Source organism: Schistocerca cancellata, chromosome 2, assembly GCF_023864275.1.
Source record: "Schistocerca cancellata isolate TAMUIC-IGC-003103 chromosome 2, iqSchCanc2.1, whole genome shotgun sequence".
In the NCBI taxonomy this organism is placed as follows: Eukaryota; Metazoa; Arthropoda; class Insecta; order Orthoptera; family Acrididae; genus Schistocerca; species Schistocerca cancellata.
Genome location: NC_064627.1, coordinates 1031844945 through 1031865799, shown reverse-complemented (window position 1 = coordinate 1031865799; position 20855 = coordinate 1031844945). Strand labels below are relative to the sequence as shown.

Here is a 20855-nt window from a genome sequence, read left to right as displayed (position 1 = left end):
TTGAACGTGTTAGGGAAGCTAAAAAATCTGATAAAGGAAGCGCTAAGGTTCAGACTAGAGATAGTGGGGGCCAGTGATGTGAAATGGAACGAAGACAAGGATTTCTGGTTGAACGAGTATAAGGTAGTTTCAAAAGCTGCGGAAAATGGTGTAACGGGAGTAGAATTAGCTGTTGGAAGGTAGGGCATAGAATGAGTTATTGTGAACAGTTCAGCGATAGGGCTGTTTTCATCAGACTCCACAGCAGACCACCACCGAAAACAATAGCTGGAAGTTGATGGTTGGATAAACAACATCGTTGTGAAAGATAGTCTGTAAAAGCCAGTTCACAGATATTCGCCGCTGGTGAATCGTGTATGCGATTGGAGTTAACCCCCTCATCGTCAGGTAAGGTCTGACGATGGCGCGCTGGAGTACCGAAACTGCTACCATGTAATAAATAACATCGTAAGCACGGATGTAGCTGTTCCATTTTAGCACAATAGTCCAGGAATCCATGCTGACGTAGCAAGCTGAGGATGAAGAGATAGAGAAAGTATATGAAGATACTGAACGAGTAATCCAGTACGTAAAGGGAGATGAAAATCTAATGGTCATGGATTGGAATGTGGTTGTAGGGGAGGGACTAGAAGGAGTGGTTACGGGACGATATGGGCTTAGTGTTAGGGACGAGACAGAAGAAAGATTAATTGAGTTCTGCAATAAATTTTTCCTAGTAAGAGCGAATACTCTACTGTAGCAGCACAAGAGAAAGACGTATACTTAGAAACGGCTGGTATATACGGGAAGATTTCATTTACATTACATCATGGTCTGGGAGAGGTTTCGAAAGCAGATACTGGGCTCTAAGGCGTACCCAGCAGCAGATATAGACCCAGATCACAATTCACCAATGACGAAGAACAGGCAGAAGTTAAAGAGACTAATCAGAAAGAATCAGTGCTCAAACAAGTCGGATACAGATGCACTAAGGAATGAAGAGGTACGCCTCGAAGTTCTCTCAGGCTAAAGACACTGCGATAATGAATTGCTCAGTTGGCAGTACAGTTGAACAGGTATTGACGTATTTAAAGTGTTGGAAAGAAAACCGTAGGTGCAAGGAAGGCAACTGCGTAGAAACCACAGATAACAGATGAAATACTGCAACTGATCGACAAAAGAAGGAAGTACAAAAATGTTCAGGGAAATTCAGAAATACAAGTCGCTGAGGAATGAAATAAATAGGAAGTGCAGGGAAGCTAAGAAGAAATGTCTGCATGAAAAATGTGAAGAAATCGAATTCAGCATGTAGATAAGTCAAAACAACCTTCGGTGATATTACAAGCAAGGGCGATAAAATTAAGATTTCACTGGTTATTCCACTGATAAATGCAGAGAAGAGAGAGTGTAGCTGGAAAAAGTACACCGAAGCATCTACGAGGGGAAAGACTTGTCTTATATGATAGAAGAAGAAACAGGAGTCGACAGGGAAGAGCCGACCGGGGTGGCCGAGCGGTTCTAGGCGCTACTTTCTGGAACCGCGTGGCCGCTACGGTCGCAGGTTCGAATCCTGCCTCGGGCATGGATGTGTGTGCTGTCCTTGGGTTAGTTAGGTTTAAGTAGTTCTAAGTTCTAGGGGACTGATGACCTCAGAAGTTAAGTCCCATAGTGCTCAGAGCCATTTGAACCGTTTGAATCGACAGGGAAGAGACAGGGGATCCACTACGGGAATCAGAATTGAATAGAGCTTTGGAAGATTTAATATCATATAAGGCAGAAAGGATAGATAACATTCCATCAGAATTTTCCAAATCATTGGGGGAAGTGGCAACAAAACAACTATTCACATAGGCTTGTAGAATGTATGAGTCTGGCGATATACCATCGGACATCTCCACACAGTTCCGAAGACTGCAAGAGCTGACAAGTGCGAGAATTATCGCACAATCAGCTTAACCGCCCATGCATCAAGGATGCTATAAGAATAATATATAGAAGACTGGAAAAGAAAACTGAGGCTGTGTTAGTTGATGATCAGTTTGGGTTTAGGAAAGGTAAGGGCATCAGAGAGGCAGCTCAGACGTTGTGGATGATAATGGAAGTAAGACTAAAGAAAAATCAAGACATATATATAGAATTGATTGAAATGGAAAAAGCGTTCGACAGTGTAAGGTGGTGCAATATGTTCGAAATCCTGAGAAAAATAGAGATAAGCTATAGGTAAAGGCGTGTAATACACAACGTGTACAAGAACCAAGACGGAACAATAAGAGTGGAAGACCAAGAACGAATTTCTCGGATTAAAAGGGTGTGAGACATGGTTGTAGTCTTTCGTCCCTGCTGTTCAGTCTACACTCCTGGAAATGGAAAAAAGAACACATTGACACCGGTGTGTCAGACCCACCATACTTGCTCCGGACACTGCGAGAGGGCTGTACAAGCAATGATCACACGCACGGCACAGCGGACACACCAGGAACCGCGGGGTTGGCCGTCGAATGGCGCTAGCTGCGCAGCATTTGCGCACCGCCGCCGTCAGTGTCAGCCAGTTTGCCGTGGCATACGGAGCTCCATCGCAGTTTTTAACACTGGTAGCATGCCGCGACAGCGTGGACGTGAACCGTATGTGCAGTTGACGGACTTTGAGCGAGGGCGTATAGTGGGCATGCGGGAGGCCGGGTGGACGTACGGCCGAATTGCTCAACACGTGGGGCGTGAGGTCTCCACAGTACATCGATGTTGTCGCCAGTGGTCGGCGGAAGGTGCACGTGCCCGTCGACCTGGGACCGGACCGCAGCGACGCACGGATGCACGCCAAGACCGTAGGATTCTACGCAGTGCCGTAGGGGACCGCACCGCCACTTCCCAGCAAATTAGGGACACTGTTGCTCCTGGGGTATCGGCGAGGACCATTCGCAACCGTCTCCATGAAGCTGGGCTACGGTCCCGCACACCGTTAGGCCGTCTTCCGCTCACGCCCCAACATCGTGCAGCCCGCCTCCAGTGGTGTCGCGACAGGCGTGAATGGAGGGACGAATGGAGACGTGTCGTCTTCAGCGATAAGAGTCGCTTCTGCCTTGGTGCCAATGATGGTCGTATGCGTGTTTGGCGCCGTGCAGGTGAGCGCCACAATCAGGACTGCATACGACCGAGGCACACAGGGCCAACACCCGGCATCATGGTGTGGGGAGCGATCTCCTACACTGGCCGTACACCACTGGTGATCGTCGAGGGGACACTGAATAGTGCACGGTACATCCAAACCGTCATCGAACCCATCGTTCTACCATTCCTAGACCGGCAAGGGAACTTGCTGTTCCAACAGGACAATGCACGTCCGCATGTATCCCGTGCCACCCAACGTGCTCTAGAAGGTGTAAGTCAACTACCCTGGCCAGCAAGATCTCCGGATCTGTCCCCCATTGAGCATGTTTGGGACTGGATGAAGCGTCGTCTCACGCGGTCTGCACGTCCAGCACGAACGCTGGTCCAACTGAGGCGCCAGGTGGAAATGGCATGGCAAGCCGTTCCACAGGACTACATCCAGCATCTCTACGATCGTCTCCATGGGAGAATAGCAGCCTGCATTGCTGCGAAAGGTGGATATGCACTGTACTAGTGCCGACATTGTGCATGCTCTGTTGCCTGTGTCTATGTGCCTGTGGTTCTGTCAGTGTGATCATGTGATGTATCTGACCCCAGGAATGTGTCAATAAAGTTTCCCCTTCCTGGGACAATGAATTCACGGTGTTCTTATTTCAATTTCCAGGAGTGTATATAGAATTTATTGACCTGGAAAAAGCGTTCGACAGTGTAAGGTGGTGCAATATGTTCGAAATCCTGAGAAAAATAGAGATAAGCTATAGGTAAAGGCGTGTAATACACAACGTGTACAAGAACCAAGACGGAACAATAAGAGTGGAAGACCAAGAACGAATTTCTCGGACTAAAAGGGTGTGAGACATGGTTGTAGTCTTTCGTCCCTGCTGTTCAGTCTATATACCGAAGTAATAATGATGGAAATAAAAGAAAGTTTCAAGAGTGGGATTAAAATTCAGGGTGACAGCATGTCAGTGATAAGATTGCTGGCGGTATTGCTATCCTCTTTGAAAGTGAAGGAGAGTTACAGGATGTGTTGAATGGAATGAACAATCTGAGTACAGAATATGAACTGAGAGTAAATTGAAGAAAGACAAGAGTAATGAAGAAGTAGAAGAAGTGAAAACAGCGAGAAGCTTTACTTCAAAATTGGGGATCACAAAGTAGACGAAGTTAAGGACTCCTGATACCTAGGCTGAAGAATATCCTGTGACGGATGGAGCAAGAAGCACATAAAAAGCAGACCAGCACTGACGAAAATTGGATTCCTGGCCAAGAGAAGTCTACTAGTTTCAAACATACCGTAGCTCTTCACTTGAGGAAGAAATTTCTAAGAATATTGTGAGATGTGTTGCTACAGAAGAATGTTGAAAATTAGGTGGATGGATAAGGTAAAGAATGAGGAGGTTCTCCACAAAATCGACGATGAAAAGAATATGTGGAAAACACTGACAAGGAGAAGGGACAGGATGACAAGACATCCATGGTACTAGAGGAGGCTGTGGAGGAAGACAGAGATTGGAATACATCCAGCAAATAATTGAGAACATGGGGTGCATTTGCTACTCTGGGACGAGAAGACTGGCACAGAAGAGGAATTTGTGACGGGCCGTATCAAACCAGAAGATCCACATGTAACAATTCGCAAAGAGCAACTTGCACTGTTGGCGCACCCGACTTCGTAATATTTCACGGCACGTTCATTCCATATCTCATCCTATTATCCTCTACCTGGTTAAAGGTAAGGAGGTACGTGGTAAAAACGCCACACTGGATGCACAAACTGGAACCTGCGCTAGAAATAAACATCCTTATCGTCCATGAAAAGTTTATTTTGTCATTTTAACGCACTGTAAAGATATATTCTCACAGCTTATCGGTTCTGGCCAGGCGCAGTACGCACGTGCACATAGCTACCTGAGGATGAGCTAATAATTTCCAGTGAGAGGGGCCAAAAGAAACAATATTTATGTTTCATGTTGTACATTTGGCGGTTCTCCTTCCACTGACGGTCTTCATTCTGTTTCACTGCTGTATCTTCGGTCAGCAATAAATATTGTAACCATTTTTATTCAATATATGAAGCATACAGGCAACCGACTGCATAATTTTGTTGTAAAAACCTTGACCAAATGAAACTTCCTAAAAGATTAAAACTGTGTGCCGGACCGAGACTCGAACTTGGGACCTTCGCCTTTCGCGGGCAAGTGCTCTACCGACTGAGCTACCCAAGCACGACTCACGCCCCGTTCTCACAGCTTTACTTCTGCCAGTACCTCGTCTCCTACCTTCCAAACTTTACAGAAGCTCTCCTGCGAACCTTGCAGAACAAGCACTCCTGCAAGAAAAGATATTGCGGAGACATGGCTTAGCCACAGCCTGGGGGATGTTTCTAGAATGAAATTTCCACTCTACAGCGGAGTATGCATTGATATGAAACTTCCTGGCAGATTAAAACTGTGTGCTGGACCGAGACTCGAACTCGGGACCTTTGCCTTGACCAGATTTCAGTACCACTGAAGAGTATCTTCTCCAGAAGGAAAGTCACGTAAATTACATGACGTTAAAATTGTAAACATATGTGGTATCTAAGAAGTGCAAGTCATATACTATAAAAAACTGAATAAAGTCCTCCACAGATCCAGTGAAAATTGTTACACACGTTCAGCTCTTTTAAAAAGTTTTTTTTTTTCAACAAACTTATGCAATCGGTTGGCTGTATACTTTATATACTGAAAATTTATTTAAGGTTGCTGCTGTCTGCCATGTTTAAAATTGTATTATTACCATACTAATTAAATGGTTACAGATGTGTAATCTAAAAAGCGAGAGGAACCGATGCTCTTTCATCCAGAGAGTACAAAAGAGTGGAATACATTATTTTACAATTTTGTTTATGCAGCACACAGACTGTAAAATTCCGGATGTGGACTACAGTTCAAAGTAGCAATTACTCGGTCTATGTGGTGAAACCACAAAATATATAAAGGAAATTTACAATACCACGTATATTTTGCCTTTTTATTCCTCGTAATACCGCTTAGAGCTATTTAACGATAAAAATATCCAAACTACCGGAATACAGTTGTCACCAGATGTATTGCTGCTGCTGCTGCTGCTGCTGTTGTCCTCAGTCCAAAGATTACCTTCTGCAGTTCTCCACAGAAGTCAGTCGAGTGCTGTTGGCCCCCCTCTACAATTTTTACACCCCACACTTCCCTTCCTTATCAAATTAATTATCCTTTGTACCTTACATTGTGCCATATCAAGAGATAATTTCTTTTTTCTGTACTCCTTGCTCAACGTACATACTGAATAACAGCGGGGATAGGTTCCAACCCTGTCTCAGTCCTCCTCAATTACTGGCTTCGACTCTCCTAACTGTAGTTTGGTTCCCATTGCTGTTTCACTCGTTCCTACATTTCTCCGAAACCCAAATGAATCTTTCTCCAAGTCGGCTTCTACCAGATTCTATTCCGAAGATAATTCGTGTTAGTAACTCGCATTCTGAAACAGATTAAAATATTCATATCATCCACCGCTAGTCTTGTTTGTAAATGCTATTATCACTTTCCTCTTGAACTCCGAGGGTGTTTAGCCCGTCTCATGTAACTTACTTTTGTAGACTTAGATCCACCAATGGAAGGTATCATTTCGGGACACTGGGCAATAAGTTTCCTCCAGCGAACTCGGTCACCTGCAGCTCCCTCCCTGTTCATGTCCGTGCGCTGAAGATCCTCTGCAAAAGTTCATTTCCAGTAGTTCTTCCTCTCCTTCTGTGCCCATCCATTAGTTTCCAGAAGAGTGTTGAATTGGGGATTCTTCACATTTCATATATATAACATATCCTCCAAGCTTCAGACTTCTTTCAGTAACGATTTTGTGCAGGCTGCGTAGAAGACTTCTTTCCAGCACTCAACACTTGCAAAGTGTTCCCCGTAGCTGATCTTGACAATGCGCCTCAAGCACCTCTCGCGGAAAATGATAAGGTTTCGTTCTAATTTTACTGAATTTTCCAGGTCTCACACTCGTATATGGCCATCTTTAGCATGATAGAAGAGTAAAGCCGAAGCTGTATGGACATACTTACAGAGTCTAATTGCCATATGACTGATGCAAATTAAGTAAGAGTAATGGTTAGTTCTCACAAGGATCGTAGTACTCCACGTTACGTACCTTGTTTCGATTTGGGCCTTCAGTGTGCTGTCAGATTCTGTTTGCAGCATCACACGTCCCATCTTATTTATTTACCTCCTCTTATCTTTCCTGCCTTCCATCTTTTAGCATTCCTTCGTTGCTTTATATTAGCTTCCGACCTGATCTCTTTATATTCATACAGTTGCTTTCTTGTAGCCAAACATTTCTTTAATTTTTCCACTGGTCCTTTCTGCTTCGCCATTTTGTGCTTACTGTCGCTCATTTCTAGACGTTTTTGACCACTTTTGCATGCTTCCTTTGCTGTAGTTTGGTATTTCCTTCTTTCATAAACTAAAGGGTCTTGACTTATTGAATACATCATTTTCGTATTTTCTTCTTTCTTCATCAATTAAATTCAATGCCTCAAATGCTATTCAAGGACTCCTCATGGGCTCTGTCTTTTGTCCTAGTTGTTACTCTCCTGCCTTCACTGTATCGTCTCTGAAACCTAGCGCTTCATCTTTTATTGTATTTCTCTCAGTTTCTTCATTCAGTCGTTGTCTATAGTTCTCCTTGGAACCCGCGGCAACATCTGGCTGTTTCGATTCATATAGGTCGCATCTTTTTAAAATCCCTACAATTATGCAATTTCTGTACTCTTAATTTGCATTTCATAATTAATAAGTTACGGTCAGAGTCGCTGTTTGCTTCCGGAAATGTTTTGCAGTTAGATATCGTCAGATACACAAATACATTTAGATTTAACTAAACAAACACTGTTTTTTGCCTTGATTCAAAAATTTTATTACTGTTGATGTACAACCTAGGTTTCGAGTTATAAGCCCATTTTCAAGTACGTTACTGATTTCCAAAGATGATAATGCACAGATAAACATGATGATAACTGAAAGATAGACATCTCAACTTCTTAATGCATCGATCCATGGTTTAATGTTACTTATAAGTAACATTTTGAAGGCGAAGAGTTTCTATGCTTGTTTAATGCAAAAGACAAACCATCAGCCATCACAAAAAGTGTGGTTTATAAACCCACATGCCGAGAGTGTCAGTCTTGCTACATTGGACTGATGGGGAGGTCAATCTGCACCAGGCTTAAAGAACATCATAGAAGTTGGAGATTGAAGAAACCTGTTTCAGCCTTTGCACAACGTTGTCTTAACAAAAGCCGCAAATACATTGTAGATATGTAAGTCTTAGCTGTTCGGTTTGAGGCGCCACGTCACGGATTGCGGGGCCCCTCCTGCCGGAGGTCCGAGTCCTCCCTCGGGCGTGGGTGTGTGTGTTGTTCTTAGCATAAGTTAGTTTAAGTAGTGTGTAAGTCTAGGGACTGATGACTAGAGATGGGCAAAGCCGTTCATCCTTGGAAACTAATTCACTGGTGATCGTTCTATTTTGGGAACCGTTCATTTTCACTCGTTCGCCGTTCATTATGCTTGGTATATGGTTCTTATGAAAAACTGAAAATTGGTAGACTAGGTGACTGCAGATGGAAGGCGCCAAGAGGGGGCACTTGCCTCTCTCCTGGAGTACAGAGGTTTTATTCATAACAGAATTCTCACACACTTGTGATTTTCGTTATTCTACAAAACATCTCGTTTAGCCAACTGCAGCGTTATGTGTCTGATCGCAGAGAAATAATATAAGGAGGCGCACGAAAAATCAGCCCGCGTACAGACTGCTCGCCAGTTACGCACGATTTGTTGACCGCTACGAGCAGAATAGATAAACATGTAACAATTAGGCAGTGAAGAAATAGCAAATAAGCTAACGCAAACATCTTCGAAACAATAGATGACGCTTGGCAAGCGACAATGAGCAGTCTAGTACTCGGGGCCGATTTTTCGTGCGCCACCCTGTACCACGGAAATAATATTGTAGGAGTTATCATATTCTCTTTACAAAATGTGACACCATACTCTCGATTACGAAGCGCGGGCTTCATTCGGTTGTAAGTCGGTATTTTACCTTGGATCAAAAAAGGGCGGAAAATGGCCACTCGTGTGTGCAGTGCCGACGTCCTTTGCATGTGTAATAACAAAAAATCTTGCCTTTTTACAAGTAGTTCTCCTGCTGTTTATCGAAATAGTGAAGTAAGCTGATATGCCTTTTTGTTTCCTGAAAAGATGTATGTATATGTAATTTACGTTATTATAAAATAAATTTTAATTACCGGTCGTGGACACTCAATAGAATTCGAAAAGAACCAGAAGCTCTGAGTTCAAAAAAGGCTTGAAACAGATGCAGAATGGGTGTGCGAAGCGAAAGAAACGAACATCAACTCGATACTGAACTATGTGCAGTCGGCAATGGAACTGCGAAGAGCGGCCACGCGAAGAAGAACGATTACGGCCGAGCGAGTCCGAGACCGAGACAGATGGGAACGGGACCGAGGCTGGAACGAGACCGGCTGACGTGCCGCTGCGGGAACGAGACCGACCGCATCCCGTTCCCGGGATCCATAAGTAGAAAGCCGCGACCCAAGTGAACTATTAAAGACCGTTCCTTAGAATTCATTCCTCGCTCGTTCCGTTCATCTTGGTGAACCGTTCCTTTGGACCCGTTAGTTCGCGAACGACCCATCTCTACTAATGACCTCAGCAGTTTGGTCCCTTAGGAATTGACACACATTTTTGCAAGTCTTATCCACAGAGGAAAGGGGACTAAACAAGATATAAATTTTAAAAATTAAAAAAACACGTGTTTACATCCCCACACCTATAATTAAACGAGCAAACCCAACTCAATTATTCACCTCTTTTAGATGATATCACAACTCCAGCATAGAAGTACAACTTCGGGCCTCAGTCCATTAGTAGATGAAAAGTTCTTGGCTGATGCACATCTTTACTCCCAGGTATGTTTAGTCATGTTAGTGTAACTGCTGAATTGTGTAATTCCATACGTAGTATGTTAAAAAATGGTCATTGAAGTAAGTTTACATTAAGTCGTGGATCGATACATTACGAAGTTGAGATGACAATCTTTGCCTTATCATCATGTTTATGTCTGAGTTATCATCTTTGGGAATCATTAATGTTCTTGAAAATGGGCTTATAACGCGAAACCTAGGTTTTACAGTAACAATAGTAAAATTTGTGAAACTAAGCAAAAAACAGTGTTTGTTTTGTTAATTTGCGATTTTTCACCAAGAACCCACAGCTGATTCAATTAAAATGATATCTAGATTTCATGGAGGATAAAGTTCCATCTGCTATAGCAGCAACAGTGCCAGACATACGATTTATTTTGTTTTTGGGAAAGATATCGTCGTTAATTACAAAGCACAGAACAGTCATAAGTAGACAACAGTTAGGTAAACATCACAGTCGGGGAAGGCGCTGGCCTCAGGCCTCCAGAGGTCACCGCGGCGTCACGACAGCACGACGGTGCGCCCGTCCAGGCCTTGCACAATGGGGCTGAACCTCGCCATGTAGTCCAGCATCACGTCCACGTCGACGCGGCCTGTGGGCATCAACACACACGCGTCAGGGTTCCGTCCAAGATCTGTTACTTTTCAAGACTGACGTGCAGTTAAAAACAGCAGGTGATTAAAAAAGAATCCATTAGCAGATGACTAAAGTATCTACGTGAAAGACGTGAAATACAGGACGATACTGAATTCACTGAACTCTGAAACTTATGTTTCGATTTGTTTTTGAGAGTGAACGTAAAAGCTAATCCGAAAGTGAACCTGAATCAGTAGATACAGTTGCTTAACACTAACTGTTTGAGACAAAAATTCAAGTGCGAGAACGAATAGATAAATTTAACTGCACGAATCTTCAGAAAATCATAACCTGTCTGAACCTTATTGTAATCACAAAATCTGACTATGAACTTTGATAAAAGAAAACTGTATAATGATATAATAAGTAACAAGTTGCATATAAGAAATTTAATTTCTTGACCATTTTCGGGCACTTTGAGCCTTTCTTCAGAAGGCTGTACAGGAAAATACACCACAATAAGCAGGAGTCAGATAAGAATATTAAAATTAAGGGCAAAGAGTTTAAAAATATTTTTAAAAATTAAAGACAGAAAATAGTAGACTTACCCCTATCGCTTCATTTGCGAGTATCAATAATAAAGTGCGTACAGCACAATGAGCACTGAAAGATCTGAGTCGAAACAAGGCCCTGGGAGTAGACAACATTCCATTAGAACTACTGACGGCCTTGGGAGAGCCAGTCCTGACAAAACTCTACCATCTGTTGAGCAACATGTATGAGACAGGCGAAATACCCTCAGAGTTCAAGAAGAATATAATAATTCCAATCCCAAAGAAAGCAGGTGTTGACAGATGTGAAAATTACCGAACTGTCAGTTTAATAAGTGACGGCTGCAAAATACTGACACGAATTCTTTACACACCAATGGAAAAACTAGTAGAAGCCGACCTAGGGGAAGATCAGTTTGGATTCCGTAGAAATATTGGAACACGTGAGGCAATACTGACCCTACGACTTATCTTAGAAGCTAGATTAAGGAAAGGCAAACCTACGTTTCTAGCATTTGTAGACTTAGAGAAAGCTATTGATAATGTTGACTGGAATACTCTCTTTCAAATTCTGAAGGTGGCAGGGTTAAAATACAGGGAGCGAAAGGCTATTTACAATTTGTATAGAAACCAAATGGCAGTTTTAAGAGTTGAGGGGCATGAAAGGGAAGCAGTGGTTGGGAAAGGAGTGAGACAGGATTGTAGCCTCTCCCCGATGTTATTCAATCTGTATATTGAGCAAGCAGTGAAGAAAATAAAAGAAAAATTCGGAGTAGGTATTAAAATCCATGGAGAAGAAATAAAAACTTTGAGGTTCGCCGATGACATTGTAATTCTGTCAGAGACAGCAAAGGACTTGGAAGTTCAGCTGAACGGAGTGGATAGTGTCTTGAAAGGAGGATATAAGATGAACATCAACAAAAGCAAAACGAGGATAATGGAATGTAGTCGAATTAAGTCGGGTGATGCTGAGGGAATTAGATTAGGAAATGAGACACTTAAAGTAGTAAAGGAGTTTTGCTATTTGGGGAGCAAAATAACTGAGGATGGTCGAAGTAGAGAGGATATAAAATGTAGACTGTCAATGGGAAGGAAAGCGTTTCTGAAGAGGAGAAATGTGTTAACATCGAGTATAGGAAGTCATTTCTGAAAGTATTTGTATGGAGTGTAGCCATGTATGGAAGTGAAACATAGACGGTAAATAGTTTGGACAAGAAGAGAATAGAAGCTTTCGAAATGTGGTGCTACAGAAGAATGCTGAAGATTAGATGGGTAGATCACATAACTAATGAGGAAGTACTGAATAGGATTGGGAAGAAGAGAAGTTTGTGGCACAACTTGACCAGAAGAAGGGATCGGTTGGTAGGACATGTTCTGAGGCATCAAGGGATCACCAATTTAGTATTGGAGGGCAGCGTGGAGGCTAAAAATCGTAGAGGGAGACCAAGAGATGAATACACCAAGCAGATTCAGAAGGATGTAGGTTGTAGTAGGTACTGGGAGATGAAGAAGCTTGCACAGGATAGAGTAGCATGGAGAGCTGCATCAAACCAGTCTCAGGACTGATGACCACAACAACAACAACAACAGCACAATGCCAATGTCCCAAAAATAAATACGCAGGAGTAATAAGTAATACAACATCGAGTCAGTTAATACAATAAGAGCTCTTAGATGTCTACTTGTAGTTCAATGTCTTCATAAAACTAATACAAAGAAGAGAAACAAGAAGTGGAGACATCACCCCAGAACATGAGCCAATCAACCAGTGGCATGCATATCTTGAAGTTGGTTTCAGAGTGCGGGTGAAAGTATATAAAACAACAAAACAGAAAACCTGATGATAAATCAGATAAGTTAATATCGACGACAAGTGGCGCTATGGATGGGAATTATGGGAACTAATTTCCGTACGGCTGTAGTGAGGTCAGTAGCATACTTTTACGGAACCGGTCAACGAAAACAAAGTGCTAAGCGCATCATGGGACTGGAACAGGTGACTGGAGCAAGTGGAGAGACCATTCACAATTTTAAGTACCGGAAAGTGATGTACAGAGAACGAAGCGTGGGCACAAATATATGATAATGAAATAACTAGCACAGAAATATATGAAGATGGCAAATACGTTTCATGAAAGGATTGTACCTAGCGGCTTTAATATGAGTTGTGTGGTATTGTACGTTTTAGAATACGTCCGCGAATTGGTGTAGTGATCTCAATAGCGTGGCAGCAGGAAATACGCGAACTGGATAAAGGAGCGAAAAGCAATCATTGGAGTACATGGAAAAGCAATTCCCAGTCAGTACCTAAACGAAGACTCAAAATTAACTATAGGAGAAAGCAGACGTAGGCACAGTTGTATACTTTCGATACAGTGAATAACTAGCTCAGAAACGTGTACAAAGTCCTAAAAACGTCCACCTGCAACGGCGAGAGTTTCTACTGCTTGTCTCCGTGTTTTCCAAACTATACCTTGACCGGCAAAGTCGCCAGATCTCTATGCAGTTGAGAGCATTTGGAGCACTATGGGCAGGGCTTCCCAAACAGCTCCAGATTTTGACGACCTGACGCGCCAGTTGGACAGAATTTGGCATGATATCCCTCAGGACAATATCCAGCAACTTTGTCAATGAATCCAGGTCGAATAACTTCTTGCTTAAGGGCCAGAGGTGGACCAAAGCGTCACTGACTTGCTTACTTTGTGAAGATCATTCACTTGAATAAATCACACAATTTTGTTGAAATTGTAATCATTTGATTGCCTGTACATGTACGTCATATCTGCTGATTTATGCCTCATTCGGGTAATTCCTTCGTGTTGTGTCGTTTTTTGTCTAAAAGTGTATTAAAAACTGATTTGCATTTAAATAAACTTTTTACATGATTTAGTAGAACAATTAAAATACAATCATTAATGGTGACATTAATGATGTTACGGTGTAATGGCGATGCTGGAAGTACAGGGTAGCGCAGGGGAACGGGAAATTTTTACGTTACATTTGGCAGCACTGTAGCACCGGCAGATGTTCGAAACTTTGCACAATTGATGTGAACGCATTGCCATTTAGTAATCATGGAGAACTGGACTGGTGCGGAACGTGCAGTAGCTGTGAGAGCGTTTTACAAAAATGGTGATGGTGCGACTGCCGCGCAGAGAACATTTCGACAGCATTACCAGCTTGGACGTCATGGACGTGTCCCATCTGCGCATGCGATTACAACGTGGGTGCGTAATTTTGAAGAAACAGGATCTGCCTTGAAAAAGAAACCTCCAGGTGGTATTCCAACGGTACGTACCCCAGAGAACATTGCAGCTGCTAGAGCTGCAATCGAGAGAAGTCCTCGCCGCTCCGTTCGACAGCATGCATCTTCGCTAGGGATTAAGCGACGAAGCTTACAAAGAATACTGCACGAATTAGACTCCCATCCCCATAAGTTGCAGATTGTGCAACACTTACATGAACGAGAGCTAGCGTCACGTATGGAGTTTAGTAGCCAGATATTGGCTAAAATCAACGAGGACGCGAATTTCCTTGGTAACTTATGGATTTCAGACGAAGCCCATTTCCACCTGAACGGATCCGTGAATAAACAGAATTTTCGTTATTGGGCACAGGACAATCCTTGTGAGTTTCACCAGCGACCACTACATTGCGCCAAGGTCACGATATGGTGTGCTGTATCATGTCATGGTGTTATCGGCCCTTATTTTTTTCAGCGTGAGGATGGTAGTGCAGTGACAGTAACATCTGCTCGATATGTTGAAATGCTTCAAACATTCTTTACACCGAGACTGTACGAGCTTAATCTTAACGTCGAAAACATGTGGTTTCAGCAGGACGGAGCCACGTCACACACTGCTCAACAATCGATGGCAGCAGTTCGTCAATTGTTTGGAAGACGCATTATTTCACGTAACGGTGACATTGCATGGCCTGCGAGATCCCCTGATCTTAGTGTGTGCGACTTCTTCGTGTGGGGATATCTTAAAGGCAAGGTGTGCCGTACACGTCCTGCAACAATCCATGAACTGAAGGAGAACATTGAAAACGAAATCACTGCCATTCCCCAAGATTTGCTACACCGCGCATTCCAGAGTTTTCATAACAGGCTGTTAGGGTGTGAACGCCGAATGGGAGCACATCTTTCCGATGTCATCTTTAAAAAGTAAAGAGACACTTTAGGACATTTTGATTGTAAAGACTTACTGAATAATGGCATACTGAATACATTCACTTTCATTAACAAATTACTAGTTTTATGAATTTATTCATGGAAATGACGTTATTTCGAAATTTCCCGTTTCCCTGCGCCACCCTGTACATGAAAATTATCATGGTCGTGAAGTAGGTCCAATCATATGTATGGCTGTGGTGGTCTGTGGAACGGTAGGTAACGACTAAAAGTTGATGAGGCGAAGGAGGAGGGGTGGAGGAAAGTGGGAGGTGTGAGGTGGAACGTTGTGACTAAGGTTCGAAGGATGGGTATACCTCGGGAAAGATTTCATCACTGGGAGTTGCCTTTAATTCAGACGGGAGAGGAAGGATTAAGAATGAAGGTGCATGGAACGTGGATGTAGTGGCGCATCAGGGAACCAGGTTTCGTGATTAGGCTGTGGGATACTGCATACCGGGACTGGGTTTTGTGATTAACGTATTTGAATTTAAGATGCTCGACGAAGAGAAGAAGATGCGGGAAGCGGATGAGTTAGTATAACATGCAAACGGGAGAAGGTAGCTAAATTTGGCACGCGAGGTGGGGTGCATGTCTTCCCAAGGGTCCAAGGGATTTTTAGAATTTAAGGGACGCAGAGATCCAGGCAACGTTGGCATAAAATCGTGTGTGGCGGATGAGGGATTTATAGGTGAGAAATATGTGGAATACGGATGTATTGGCGCATCAGGGTACCTGGTTTGATGACTGAGCTGTGGGATATTGTATACCAGCTCTGAGTTTTGTGATTAATGTATTTTATCCGAAGGTGCTCGAAGAAGAGAAGAAAAAGTGGCTCTGAGCACTATGGGACTTAACTTCTAAGGTCATCAGTCCCCTAGAACTTAGAACTACTTAAACCTAACTAACCTAAAGACATCACACACATCCATGCCCAAGGCAGGATTCTAACCTGCGACCGTAGCGGTCCCGCGGTTCCAGACTGTAGCGCCTAGAACCCCTCGGCCACTCCGGCCGGCGAAGAAGAGAAGAAGATGAGAGAAGTGGATGAGTTAGTGTGGTGTCACCGCCAGACACCATACTTGCTAAGTGGTAGCCTTTAAATCGGCCGCAGTCCGTTAGTATACGTCGGACCCGCGTGTCACCACTATCAGTGACTGCAGACCGAGCGCCGCCACACGGCAGGTCTAGAGAGACTTCCTAGCACTCGCCCCAGTTGTACAACCGACTTTTCTAGCGATGGTTCACTGTCTACATACGCTCTCATTTGCAGAGACGACAGTTTAGCACAGCCTCCAGCTACGTCATTTTCTACGACCTAGCAAGGCGCCATATTCAGTTACTATAATTACTATCTTCGAAAATGTATTCTGAACAGATAATACTGTGAGTCATGTACCGTCAAGAGCGACGTTCATCGTTAATGGATTAAAGTTAAGTATCAAACTAATTACGTCCGCTTTCTGAATTCTCATTCCTTGTCATGTTCCAGACCTCACGTCAGTATAGTTCTTCCCACCTCACGCCAGCCTGCGTGGGCTAAAACGCGTGCATTTCGGCCTCCTGCTAACACAATAAGCGAGTTGGAGAGGGTAGGCAGATGGGGAGGGCGAGGCAGAGTACATGTCTTTCCGAGAGTCCAAGGGATTTTGTAGAATTTAGGAGAGGTGGAGATGCAGGCAATGTGGCCAGAAATTAAGGAGGGGTGGACGAGTGATTTATGGGTGAGGATAATAACAGAAGGATGTAGAAAACATGTGTGTCCTAAAAGTAGTTTTATGCTGTTTCAGGTTTTGTGCTGGATGGGAAAGCGGTGTGCATTCCAAGTCAGTTTCCTGTAGAGAGTCAGTTTAAGTGAGGGATGGATTGCTTGTAGCTGGAGAGATGGAAGTCTGGACAACAGATGTAATCACAACTTTTGATTGAAATAGAGGATGGGCAGCTCAAACCATCTACTTGAACTTTCCGCATTTAATGTCCAGCTGGTTAATATGAAGCTGGGAAACACAGTTGGGACCTATCGGATGTAGCGTAGAGGATTAGTTCAGTGTTTGCCACCAGCACAGATATTTGAGGGCGCCTACGGAGAACAGAGCGCAGTACAGTGAGAGAGATGGCAGAGAATGACCTGTGGTGCGGCTGCGCGCCTCGTCCCGGAGCATGTAGAAGGCGTCGCCGCCCTCGGCCAGGAAGGAGTTGACGGCCACGGGGTACCAGGCGTCGTCCTTCAGCGGTTCGTAGCGCGGGACGTTGCAGGCAGCGCACAACACAGACACTCTCGTCACGCGCTGCCCCACCGGCTGCCGAACGTCGATCTCCACGCGCATACCTGCCGGCAGTGGAAACCCCATACGGCGTCAGTGCAGCGGACGTCCCGTACGCCTGCGACATCGGCATCCCGCATGCCAGAACAGAGATGCGGGATGCCTTCATCACAGCGAGTGAAGATGTTTACGGTACGACCGAGGCTGGTGTCTGTAATGGTACTTGAATTACGTAACCATTACGGCACCTCATCTCAACCTCTCCATACCAGCAATATTCTACTGTGTTTCCGTGAAGTAGTTAACATATTTCTGAGACAACTTTCAGATTTGATTTCATTAATGTAGAGGTACTTTGATACATCGATATGTGTATATTGCAATGATATTATTCTTATGTGAATCCTCTCTTTTTGTCACTATGATCTTTGACGTATTTGTAACTCTGATTTTTGGGCGCGCAAGCGGTTATTAGAGAGTCAAGTCTTGGTCGTCATGTTGCAAAGACACAAATTGTAGTCAGTTTATAAAATGTGAACTTTAACAGTGAGGAAGATATTTTCAAGTATGTTTTATAATGTGATGTTTGGTGTGTTACATGATACTGCAACAAAAGTAATAAAAAAGAATTGTAACTTAAATTCGGAGTGCTGATTACTTTTTTACATCACCATTGTGCTAACTTTCAAAGGTTTAATCTTCAAGAATGGTTTGTGAAACACATCTATAAAACTTTTGAATATCGCAGAATAACACCTAGGCCTCTTTGCATCCGAGCTTGGAATCATCACTACCTAGATTTTCGACGATATAGCCATGAATTCACAACGAGACTAGCGTGGGAAACACGAAAAGATGAGTGCCTAGTTTATGCATTATTTCATGAAATGCCTTTATTAACTGTGCTCTAATGACACCTGCCACATAATATAACTTTGTTGTTGCCCGAAAATGCAGTATTTAGCAGCGTGAGCAACACCACAATCATAATTAATTTTTGACCTTTGTTGTGGTAGGGTTGTAAGATGCCGGAGACAAAAACACAGCCGCCAGGACCCGCTACCCGAGCGCGCCGGATGGACAGCAGCGGAATATTTTCCTACGCCACTCACGTGATCGAAAATCGGCAAGATGCATCTGCCAACCGGCCTCATAAGCCGACGCTCCACCGGCCAGGAGACAATTCGACACGCCGCCCAGACATGTAGAGATCTGCCATCCTCGCCGCAACATCCACGCGTCGCCTCCGCTGGCAGTCCCGAAGCGCCAGGAGTCGTAGCTTCAGACCGTGACTCAAGAGTGTATTGTAGCGGTGGTCTAACCTCCCTGGACAGCTTTGTGTTAATGCTATGCCGACTGCTCTCTGGTAGTTTAGTTTCCGTCTTTGACTTTTGAGGAAAACTTATGTTGTTATTTTTCTGTTACAAGATCCGAAGTGGAAACCATACTCTGTTTCTTGCCTAAATTGTGTTTAGCTTCACCTACTTCGTCGACATCAGCAATGTTCTTGTTTATTGGTTTTCCCCAATAAAACAGATTGAGGAATATCGTTCGCATTTTGTCCCTGCTACCGCAGATACAGCAGTCAGTCACTTTCCTGATAAATACCTGGAAGTAGTGCGACGTATTACAGAATCTATACTAATAATATACACTGACAGGAAAGAAAATTATAATGCCAAAAAGTAATTAATGTAGGGTAATGAAATTTCTGGAATACATTTGTCTAGGTAAGAAATTTAAGTGATTAACCCCGCAAGATCACAGATTAATATAAGAGCGAGATAAGACACTGCAAATATGAAATGCTGGTACATTACTAAGCAGTGCAACCACCAGAATGTTGAATGAAAGTACGAAAACGTGGATGCATGGCATTGTACAGGTGTCTCATGTCAGTTTGTTGGATGGAGTTCCATGCACTTGGTCGGTCAATACAGGGATGGTTAATTGCTAAAATGAAATTTTCAGCCGGCCGGAGTGGCCAGCCGTTCTAGGCGCTACAAAAAAATGGTTCAGATGGTTCTGAGCACTATGGGACTTAACTTCTGAGGTCATCAGTCCCCTAGAACTTAGAACTACTTAAACCTAACTAACCTAAAGACATCACACACATCCATGCCCGAGGCAGGATTCGAACCTGCGACCGTAGCAGTCGCGCGGTTCCGGACTGAGCGCCTAGAACCGCTAGACCACCGCGGCCGGCAAAATGTAATCACATGTCAGTTCTAGTATAATATATTTGTCCGATGAATACCCGTTTATCATCTGCTTTTCTTCTTGGTGTAGCAATTTTAATGACCAGTAGTGTACATAGACAAGTTGAATTGAAACGTGTTATTGTTCAGTTCATATTGGGGTCTGTTCAGCCAAAGATTAGCATTCGAGTTTAAGTCGGATAACAGTTCATGTGGACATAGTTTAGGCAATACGTAGACTTTTTGTAGATTGGGAGGTAAATTTTCGCTGCATTTCATACGGAATCACATAGTGGGGAACATAACACTCACTGTACCTGCAAAAGTATGTATTTATACGACAAGCAGTTCATAAGTGACGGCGGCTTAAGCATTCAGACGCGTGAAAAACTAGATTTTCTTAAAACTGAGCGCTATCATGGAGCAATAAAAGTGAAATGGCTGCAGCGCCGCTCACCGGAGTAGTGCAGGAGGTATCTGAAGTAGAGCGGGCCCTGCCTCTTGCTCTTCCACGTGTTCGTGTCGTTTACGGAGAACTCCAGTGCCTTGCGCAGCGTCGCCCCTGTGATCTCGATTATGTCTATCGTGTTCTCGAACGGCAACACCGTGATCAAATCGCTGTAAGTTATGGCTGCAATAAAGAAATACTCATATCAGTACATTAATATTAATAAGAACATGCTCTTCAGAAATATACAGGGTTATTACAAATGATTGAAGCAATTTCACAGCTCTACAATAACTTTATTATTTGAGATATTTTCACAATGCTTTGCACACACATACAAAAACTCAAAAAGTTTTCTTAGGCATTCACAAATGTTCGATATGTGCCCCTTTACTGATTCGGCAGACATCAAGCTGATAATCAAGTTCCTCCCACACTCGGCGCAGCACGTCCCCATCAATGAGTTCGACAGCGTCGTTGATGCGAGCTCGCAGTTCTGGCACGTTTCTTGGTAGAGGAGGTTTAAACACTGAATCTT

The 20855-nt window shown here is 43.5% G+C and overlaps 1 protein-coding gene across 1 annotated transcript in view; it reads right to left on the bottom strand.

Moving 5' to 3' along the window:
* Positions 1-10448: 10448 nt before the first annotated feature.
* LOC126163005 (apyrase-like) overlaps positions 10449-20855 on the bottom strand; it is a 178979-nt gene continuing 168572 nt past the window's right edge. The window contains exons 7-9 of the mRNA XM_049919864.1: positions 20327-20500; positions 17536-17736; positions 10449-10698 (exon numbers count right to left, since the gene is read on the bottom strand). Of these exons, the coding sequence (XP_049775821.1) occupies positions 10607-10698; positions 17536-17736; positions 20327-20500 (467 nt within the window). The 3' untranslated portion in view covers positions 10449-10606. The remainder of the gene's footprint in view (positions 10699-17535; positions 17737-20326; positions 20501-20855) is intronic.